This window comes from Lytechinus variegatus, chromosome 10 (genome assembly GCF_018143015.1).
Source record: "Lytechinus variegatus isolate NC3 chromosome 10, Lvar_3.0, whole genome shotgun sequence".
Classification (NCBI taxonomy): domain Eukaryota; kingdom Metazoa; phylum Echinodermata; class Echinoidea; order Temnopleuroida; family Toxopneustidae; genus Lytechinus; species Lytechinus variegatus.
This window is the reverse complement of record NC_054749.1, coordinates 15,720,186-15,731,201: the sequence shown is the minus strand read 5'-3', so window position 1 is coordinate 15,731,201 and position 11,016 is coordinate 15,720,186. Positions and strand designations below refer to the sequence as shown.

The following is an 11,016-nucleotide window of genomic DNA, read 5'->3' as shown; positions in this document are numbered from 1 at the left end:
TACTATTGCTACTGCTGCTATAACTAGTCATCTTCATCTTTATTCAATAGAAGATTAACATTTTAATATAAAATAATTTTCAATTAACAGTGATCTAAATTAGTTACATTAAATCAACCAATATATTAAGTTAACCATAAAATTCAAACAAAGCAGCCATAATCAATCTTGATCCATTCATAGCACACATGCACTGCAACATTGACTTCATGTGCTTTGATTTGAAACTACAAAGACTATTTTTAGACTGTGATTCTTTTTATAATGCAGTAATGGTGATTATTTTTTTACCTGATTATTAAGACAACATGAATGCTTGTATGAGTACCCAGAGGACCAAGGGCTTAAGGTCCTCTCTGAGGGACTTGATAATGAGGATTAATACATTATCAAATGGCACAATCGCACAAATGGGAATCAGAACAAGGGGTAAGTACTGTGGTATTCTGGATCACTGTCATAACTTTAGCCATAAATTTGGTCATTTCTCTCCGAGACGTGACACTGCTGTGATTGTAATTAATCAGTATTCTGAAGACATAAACGTTTCACTTATTTTTCGCAAAAACAGGAATGGGATATGCACAACTCAGTGACATGCAAATGAGACAGTCGATGATGTCCATCACTCACTATTTATTTTGTTTTTTATTGTTGGAATTATACATTATTTCATTTTTTACAGATTTGACAATAAGAGAGAACTTGACGAAAGTTCACGGAACCATATAGAATTATACAGAGCTAATTCCACCTGTTTAGGAAGGAATATTTTCGTTGTTTCACTTGACAATGAGAAAATCATAACATTTCATATCATAAAATACAAATGAAACAGTGAGTGGATGACATCATCAGTCTCTGCATTAGCATACCAACCAAGATGTGCATATAACTGTTTTGTGAAATTAAGTGAAACTTAAAAATATCATAACTTCCTTATTTTATATCCAATTTTGATGAAATTTTAGTGTTATGCTTGTTGAATTTTTCTTTTTATTCAAGTAGACTTGTCCTTTAATGCACTTTATTGTACAGAGAGAAAGTTAATGACTTTTTTTCAGAGAGAGAGAGAGATAGGAGGTAAAGAGAAAAAAAGAGGAATTAGTATGTATGGCCTAATCACTTGTTGCATGACATCAATGATGATGATGAGTGAAACTTATTAACAATAATCTCATCTATTCTAAACAAGATCTTTGTGTGCTTGACATAAAATGGCATGGTACATGTATCAGGATATTATGGTGCCAAAAGAAATGACAAAATTCATGACTGCTAGACCCTGTTATAAATTTTATATCTTTTTCTTGTAAAGGGAATATGCGCGTTTATGAATTTGCATATTTTTTGTGTGCGCTATTGAGAAGCGACAAACTTTATGACAACTTTTATGACAAAAGTTATGACATCCACCAAAATATCCGATTCTGTCTTATCTCTGAGAAAAGATATAATAGTGAAAAAAACAAATATTCAGAATACTGCCCCTGGTCACTGGAATCCGAAACTACCCACTAAGCTATCACATCTCCACAAATATAATTGCCAAGACATTGACATTGTTATTGCTTGTATCAGGGGGCTGTTTCAAGAAAACATTATTTATTATACACTGTAAATACTGAATTTACAAAATATATCAATGGCTAATCAATAACATTGCTGAATTTTATTTAACTTCCTATGAAGTACAAGCTTTTGTGAAACAGAACTCTCTTCGAAAGTTCTTTTGTATCTACTCACCAAATGCTGTTACTGCTCTCTTGAAAAATCCGCTTGTTTCTTCTCTGTTCGTTCATAAGAAACAAAAAAATTGAAAATAAGTTTCAAAATAGGGATGAAAACATGAGCACAGAAAGCTAGCCCCACTTTACTTTGTCTTGATCTCAGCTCTTCAACAGTGATACTATTCAAACAACATTCCTTAAGTACATGCATACACTTACACATTTAATTTTAAATTACAACCTTACTAATCTTAGACATTAACTTAACTTTATACTAATTTTCTACTGGCACCATGAGGCACATAACACATACATACAAATACTTTGAAATGTTGAATTCATGTTAAAAGTAGTTCTGGGACGAATACCCTTTTGGCCATTCGATTGTCTACCAAGGTAATTGAGATTCCTGGATAATCAGAAATCACAAAAAATGACTTCTTTACATGATAAGCAAGCTGACTCAGTTGACTATGACATGCACATCAACACAGCTGAGTGATACGTGGTTGCCAGCACAGCAATCATCATTGTCTTAAAAAAGTCAGAATGTTTAGAATCTATTGAGTTTAAGCGTAAATTGCATTTGCTATCTTGCACTTTGACGACAAATATCAAATATTATAGCCATGTACGTATGATAACCAAACGTCTCAAATCAGTAATCAACATCTGCTAACATTCAATTAGTGTAAAATGTAGCGTTGGTTGCCGGTTGTTGGTAAACTGATCAAATGCATCAATTATTTTGAGGTTTAGGGGAGACCGGGGTTAGTTGGAACATGGGGTAAGTTGAAACATTGTAATTTTCTTCAACGCCTGTAAAGTAAATTTATACAATACTGCCCTCAATTTATTGTTATTGATAATACAACAGTTGTATTTATTTATTCATTATTTACTTTACAGGCGTTCAAGAAAATTACAGTGTTTCAACTTACCCCCATGTTCCAACTAACCCTGGTCTCCCCTACTCCCAAACCTACATGCAAACACTTTGAAACGAGGAATTTATGATAAAAGCAAACTCACCCTTCTTGAACTGAGAGTGAGCTGAATTCCTCAGGTGGTTTGGTGAGAAAAAGAAATGTAAGAACTCCTATTCCACTGATGACGGTCAGAACAATAAAGATAATTGTCCTCAGGTGAGCTATGAAGAAAAAGTCATAGTCAATGACAAGATCAATGACAAACGATAAGGTTATCTGGGCGGTGTTTCATCCAGCTGTTCTTCAAGTATAAATGGTCATAAGAAAGACTGGAGTATCATGTCCAAAACATTTAATCCAATAATATTAATGACATTTTATGAAATCATGACTGAATTTCAACTTAAGGTAAAAAACATACTTTTCCCTAACAAATATATACATTGAGTACCGTGTGCTAATAGAGCCACTAGATAAAAATAATCAAATTTCAAACTTTCATTTAAAAATCATATGTTCGAGATATTTCTATGGCCACTTAACGTTTGCAAGATTGAAATATGATATTTAAGAGCAATTCACACTAAATACCCTTTACCAGCTGTTTACAGGTTTAAACTATGTTTTGCTATTCTCTTTTTGATTTTATTACAAGACCTATCCTCTAATATATTGTTATTTCAGGGGTAGAATTGGCTCAATCCCAGGGTTTCATTACCCTTCGAGGGAGAAATATGAGATAAATATTTTATTCACACATCGGATTAAAGATTACAAAGCAAATCTATAAATCATTCCTCTCAAATAGAAATGGCTTGTACAAATTTGTAGCTACCTGTAATTGTCTTATGATGATTCAATGGATTTCTTCCTACTCGAATATTACCTATTTTCTGATCAGTCTCATCCAACGTGGTCTAATCATAGATCGTCATAATTTGGTCTAATTGTCATTCAGCCCATTTATCACTTTGTCTAAATTGAGATTCTTATTCTATATAGTTAGATAAACTGTGTATGAACTAAATTTTCTTTTGAAAAAAAATAGGCCTACAATAATGAATAAGTAAACAAAGTGGAAATGAGACCAATATGGCATTAGACTAGAGACTCAGTCAGTATAAGACCAAGTCTAGTGTGGATCAAATGGCAATCAGACCAAAACAAGAGTAGACCAAATGGGATTAGCCAATGTGGTAGAAGACTATCTAATAACGGCCTATTTGCCCACGGTAGCCACTTCAGTTCCGAAAACTGATCTCACAGCGGGCCCTGCTATTATTAATACCCGACTAACCTGGGCTACCGATTCAGGTGCACACAGCTTTTTGAGGAATTACTTCCTGCCGGTACCCATTTACCTCACCTGGGTCGAGTGCAGCACAGTGTGGATAAATTTCTTGCTGAAGGGAAACATGCCACAGCTAGGATTTGAACCCACAACCCTCTGTTTGAAAGGCGAGAGTCAGAACCACAAGACCATGACAAGCCCACTAATTAAAAGTACATGTAGACCAACTAAATATACCGTCATATATAGCAAGCCGACTAACGATAGCCTTAAACTAAAAAAAAATAAATCAAATATTTTGATATCTTACGGGTGATTGATGTCATCCCTTCAAGTTCAAGAAAAAAGAAAAGGTTTCCAAATAGTAGACTGCACTGAAGCATTGCCCAGAATAAACCACTGTTTCTTCCCATCGTCTGCTCATTGGAGTTCTCTGTTAAGTAGTTTCCCTGTGCTGTCCATATGACTGTAATATTCAGAAGATAACACACATTATAACATACATATGCACACACAAATGAGTTAAATCGAACATACCTTGTCCCCTATCGCTTCTCACTGATGAAATGTATTGTGAGTACACATCAGATGTATGTACAGAATGTTGCAAACTTTTGCAAAATATCAAAACAAGGTGGTTCACGAACCACGAGTCTCACCTGATTTCGCGATCAATAAAACATGCAAAATTACTTTTTTACGCCTTAATGACCTTTGACCTCATCATCTTCATCACCATTAATATGGTTTTCATCAAGGATCATTCTACCAACTATGAAGTATGAACACAATTGATGCAGAAATAAAGAAAGAGACTAAGTTAAAAGGAAAGTGATGCACATGGCCTCTCATGTAACCTATTTTTACCCCTAGATGACTTTTGACCTAACCATCTTCATCAAAACAATTATCCAAGGATCATTTGTAGGAAGGCTAAAGACAATTGATGAAGAAAACAAAAAAAAACGAGAGAAAGTTAAACTTATACTTAAACATTTTTGTAACAAGAAAAGTAATGCACATGGCCCCATCATTTGACCTTTAGACCCCTAAATAACCTTGACCTTACCATCTTCATGGTATTATTTGCACCAAGTATAAACGCAACTGATGCAGAAATAAAGAAATGAGATCAAGTTTAATAAGCAAAAAGTTTAACATTTTGTAACAGACATGTACCTCGGTCACATTTGCTCTACGGTGTCCGTACGGCGTGTCGAAAACAACTGTTATAACATTTTTGTAATACATGTAGCTACATAGGTGGTTTGAATAAAAAAACGAATAAAATGACTGTTTCTTATTCATCATACGGCCGCTGTAGAGCAAATGTGTCTGAGATATAACAGGAAAAGTGATCACTAGGTCTCTGCCGAACTTTGTTCAGGTGAGACAAAAATAAATATGCACATATATGTGAGAGAGGAATAATAATGTACATGACAAGGCTGATATTGATAGCCATAATGATAACAAAAACAGTAATAATGATAATGAAAACTAGATGTTTTATACTTTAAATTTCAGAAAACTATTACATCATTACAGAGCAGTCCTTTGTAGTTTGATGCTAATTGCTAAATAATAATATAGAAATCAACTATTTGAAACAATTACAACTGAATTGACTGCATTATGGCACCACAAAACAAAAACTCGAAATACTCAAAACTTTCTTAATCTTTGATGGATTTTCCTCAAACCTTCACCAACATATTTTTGAATTATATTTTTTTCTGGTATTTTTACAACAAACTATTCCTCAGGATTTCATTCCTCTTCAAGGAGTGCTTCATCAAGTTTACCTGCAGCAGCCAAGCCCAGGAGTGCAGATAGAGAGTAGAGTACCCCTGCTATCGGATGTAGAAAGCTAGCGATAAACCCTGTGTACACAAGAGCACTCGCTAGCATGGACCATCTCGCACCAAGCAGAGCAACGACAGAGGGCGCTATCCAGTTGGCTGCAGCAAAGACTGCATAGATGATGGCCAGACTGTCATAGCCACTTCCATGGAAGTCAACATCGTCTCGTAATACAACAGTCTGTGGAAGAATGGATGAGATCATAATAATGATGGGAAAACAATAAACAGACAAAATTGGCTTTAATTAAACAAAACTAAAATAAATCCAAACAAGCAATTTGATTGGAAGAAGTAAAATCAGAGGAACGATTTAAAACCAGTTAGGCCCTACTTCAAAATCAATATAAAATTCAAAGTAAGTAAAAAAGTTATAGAAGTTTGAAAATTCTTGTTGTACTGGCTAAAGTATGGGGATCCTCAAATTAGCAAACATGTGTTAAAATTGCTTATTTGCAGACAACTCTTCAAATTTTACATTATCTTACTTAGTCCTGTGTCTAACAAAAGTTACATGTATGTCTAAATGCATGGTGGAGCTCCCTGGGTTAATCAATGGGAGACAATACTGTCTGAGTGATATACATGTACTATGTAGGCCGTGCGCCTTGATGTCCATCAGTTGAAAATAAGCTTGTAACCGATTTTGCAATCGGCAACCGATTCTATTCGATTTCACCGCAATCGGCGATCACTTGCCGATCTTCGATCATGCCCCTTGAAGGAAAAAATCGAAAATAAAAAATCGGCATAGATCTAATAGTTGCAGTGCGTGATTGTTCAGAACATATTTCTAGAATGTTTTTGAGGTGCTAGGTATTTAGAGGTCGCATTATTCAGGGAGAAAGACGCGGTATTATCACTGACGACGTTTAAGAGGAGAAATATCTTCTCTTCCAACTCATGGTGATAGCGGACGCCGCCGTGAAATTTTTAAAGGTCGTATTACTGACGAAGATCACTGCGCTACTCACATCGTTTATGATGATATAAATCTTCTCTTCAACCTCGTGGTGATAGCGGACCCCGCCGTGAACTTTGAAAGATCGTGATAATGACAGAGCTCATTGCGCTACTCTCTTACATCGTTTATGATCATATAAATCTTCTCTTCAACCTCGTGGTGATAGCGGACCCCGCCGTGAACTTTTAAAGATCGTGATAATGACGGAGCTCATTGCGCTACTCTCTTACATCGTTTATGATCATATAAATCTTCTCTTCAACCTCGTGGTGATAGCGGACCCCGCCGTGAACTTTTAAAAGTCGTACTATCGACGGAGCTCATTGCGTTAGTCTCTTACCTTGTTTAGGATGATATACAGTCTATTTTCAACCTCGTGGTAATAGCGGACGCCGCCGTGAACTTTGAAAGGTCGTATTATGGACGGAGCTCACCACGGCGGAGTCCGCTATCACCACGAGGTTGAAGAGAAGATGTCTAGCATCATAAAGAGGGTAAGAAAGTAGCGCAATGAGCTCTGTCGATAGTACAACTTTTGAAAGTTCACAGCGGGGTCCACTATCACCACGAGGTTGAAGAGAAGATGTCTAGCATCATAAAGAGGGTAAGAGAGTAGCGCAATGAGCTCTGTCGATAGTACGACTTTCAAAAGTTCACGGCGGGGTCCGCTATCACCACAAGGTTGAAGAGAAGATGTCTAGCATCATAAAGAGGGTAACAGAGTAGCGCAATGAGCTCCGTCGATAGTACGACTTTTGAAAGTTCACGGCGGGGTCCGCTATCACCACGAGGTTGAAGAGAAGATGTCTAGCATCATAAAGAGGGTAAGAGAGTAGCGCAATGAGCTCCGTCGATAGTACGACTTTTAAAAGTTCACGGCGGGGTCCGCTATCACGAGGTTGAAGAGAAGATACAATCATAAACGATGTAAAAGAGTAGCGCAATGAGCTCCGTCATTATCACGATTTTTAAAAGTTCACGGCGGGGTCCGCTATCACCACGAGGTTGAAAATAGACTGTATATCATCCTAAATGATGTAAGGTGATAGCGGACCCCGCCGTGAACTTTTAAAGCTTGTGATAATGACGGAGCTCATTGCGCTACTCTCTTACCCTCTTAATGATGCTAGACATCTTCTCTTCAACCTCGTGGTGATAGCGGACTCCGCCATGGTGAGCTCCGTCGGTAATACGACCTTTCAAAGTTCACGGCGGCGTCCGCTATTACCACGAGGTTGAAAATAGACTGTATATCATCCTAAACGAGGTAAGAGAGTAACGCAATGAGCTCCGTCGATAGTACGACTTTTAAAAGTTCACGGCGGGGTCCGTTATCACCACGAGGTTGAAAATAGACTGTATATCATCCTAAACGATGTAAGGTGATAGCGGACCCCGCCGTGAAATTTTAAAGATCGTGATAATGACGGAGCTCATTGCGCTACTCTCTTACATCGTTTATGATCATATAAATCTTCTCTTCAACCTCGTGGTGATAGCGGACCCCGCCGTGAACTTCTAAAAGTCGTACTATCGACGGAGCTCATTGCGTTACTCTCTTACATCGTTTAGGATGATATACAGTCTATTTTCAACCTCGTGGTGATAGCGGACGCCGCCGTGAACTTTTAAAAGTCGTACTATCGACGGAGCTCATTGCGCTACTCTCTTACCCTCTTTATGATGCTAGACATCTTCTCTTCAACCTCGTGGTGATAGCGGACTCCGCCGTGAACTTTTAAAGATCATGATAATGACGGAGCTCATTGCGCTACTCTCTTACATCGTTTATGATCATATAAATCTTCTCTTCAACCTCATGGTGATAGCGGACCCCGCCGTGAACTTCTAAAAGTCGTGTTATCGACGGAGCTCATTGCGTTACTCTTACACCGATTATGACGATATACATCTTCTCAACCTCAATGATATATTTGTCTTTGCAACTTCGTCGGGAGATGCTTCTTTTATATTTCTTCTTAGATATCAAAAGTTCATTTCTCAAAATAGTAATACTAATGAATTGATTTGAAAACGCTAACTACCCAAAACATTTTAATAATATATTTCAAATCATCGTGCGTGCTTGCGTCTTCTACTACATTTTGATTGCACTTGCGACTTTAAAATGATGCGTCGTACAAGATCAAGAGATCATTCCAATAATTCTAAATCGCTATCACCTAAAAATACTTATAAAAGATGTCCCGCCGATCGTTCATTAACCTGTGATCTATGAGAAATATTTTCATTTTATTTTCCTTTGCGCCTTTGCTCGGAAGATGCGTCTTTCGTTTATCTTTCTAATAAAAATCACTCTGTTTATTTTAAAGTAATAACACCTCAAAACCCCTTTAAAACATGTTCCAAACGATCGCGCATGTTGGCGACTTCCATTCCAATGCATTCTTCTTTGTGACTTTGTCAGGAAGATGCGCACGACCGCGAACAGAATTTTGATGTAGTCCTTTGTTTTTAAACATCGCCGATTCGATTTTCGATTCGATTTCGATTTTAGAAGCTTAACTGCCGATCCGATTTTCGATCTTATTTTTGATTCGATTTACAAACAACATTAGTTGAAAAGTACCGGTAAATCAATTCATCAAATCTGCATTGCATCCAAATAAACACAATTTAGCTAAGCTTAGCCTTGGCTTTTAGTTTAAAACTGTTTTATAAAGTAATGTCAATTGATTGGGCATTGACCGCGCCGCAGCTCTAGACATCTGCAAAATTCACAATGAAGCGGAGATCCGACATTGGCCACCGCCGGCTTGACCCGACGACAAACCTGTCATGATACGGGTCCGAGCCAGGAGTGAAGAGGAATACCGGTCGGCAAAAAAAATCGCGTTTCGAACAAATTAACTTCATATTTCTCACTTACCTGTATCATTCCACATGTTTGAAATGCTGTAAAAACTAACAAGAAGGCAACTCCTAGGATGATCACGTTGTAAAGCGCTTTACCACTAGCACTCAAAGCCATTTTGTCGCCAAAAAGAACAACTTTACAAGTACGAGAGGCCGCCGGTGATCCGAGAATGAGATGTTGTTGTTTGTTGAAAATTAATGGCGACCAGTCATATTTGACTATTATCGCCAACTCGTTAGGCCAACTATTATTTCTTTTCTTTTTTTCGACGTGTCTTTAAAAAATCGTTCCTCTCCTTTTTTTTTCTTTTCTTTTTTATTATTATTATTATTATCATAAAGACTATCGTATCTTACAGGTTACCGCATGATCCCGTCCTTTCTAACGACACCGTCCAGACATCGTCCTGTCTCTCCGGTGTAGACAGGGGGCTCCCTTTGGGATACTCTATAGTCTTGAAACTCGAAAAATAGAAATAAAAATGATAGAGTCTTTTCCCGTGAAATGATCTCGCATATACCAATCAAATACATGTATGTCTGTTTTGCTTTGTATAAAAATGATAAAATTTGATATGGGGAGGTTAGGATGATTCGAAATTTATGGGGCATCCAAAATAAGGGCTTTAATAAATGGAATGGTGCATTGTTAAATCAAGGTTGTAAGTTAGATGAACATGGAATTAGTAAATAACCTACATATATATACACACATGCATATAATATTCTTTTTCCTTTCCTTCCATTTCTTCATTTTCATTATTTTCCTTTCATTTATTCTCCTCTTCCTTCCATTCTTCTTTTTTCTTTTCCCTTTTCCTCCTTCCTCTCCTTTCCCTTTCTTTTCCTTTTTTGTTAACTCTTTCTTTCCTTTGTCTTTTTTTTTCTCAAAATGGATAATAAGCTCTACTGAATACAAGGCATATAACCTAGAGAGAAAAGAGATATATATTATTCTAAAACTAAAGTGAACAAGGACCATCATCTTATATGGTCATTATACTCATATAAATGATATATATACACACATGTGTATCTACATGAATAAATATACTAATCAAATATATATATTTCTCTCTTTCCGCCACGGAAAAGAAAAAAAAAATCCTATCGAATTATTCTTTTTGGAAACGTTTCGTTCTTTGAACGAAACGGACCAGTGCATTTTGGACACCAGGGTCCCAAGAATTCAGGAGCCTGGGAATTCCCTCGGGATCGGCGATGTCTGCCTCGACAAGAAGCATCGACCTTTCAATTAAATACTTATGACATTTCACAATATAGTGTTCAATTGTTTCTTTCTCCGGACATGAATTGCACTGTCCCGTTGGGTGTATTTTCATTCGCCAGAGATCTTCATTTA

General features: G+C 36.9%; 1 protein-coding gene across 1 annotated transcript in view; it reads right to left on the bottom strand.

Moving 5' to 3' along the window:
- LOC121422440 (UNC93-like protein MFSD11) overlaps positions 1-9,824 on the bottom strand; it is a 19,351-nt gene extending 9,527 nt beyond the window's left edge. Inside the window, exons 1-5 of the mRNA XM_041617481.1 lie at positions 9,667-9,824; positions 5,756-5,993; positions 4,261-4,416; positions 2,763-2,880; positions 1,747-1,790 (exon numbers count right to left, since the gene is read on the bottom strand). Coding sequence (XP_041473415.1) covers positions 1,747-1,790; positions 2,763-2,880; positions 4,261-4,416; positions 5,756-5,993; positions 9,667-9,768 — 658 coding nt within the window. The 5' untranslated portion in view covers positions 9,769-9,824. The remainder of the gene's footprint in view (positions 1-1,746; positions 1,791-2,762; positions 2,881-4,260; positions 4,417-5,755; positions 5,994-9,666) is intronic.
- Positions 9,825-11,016: the final 1,192 nt, after the last annotated feature.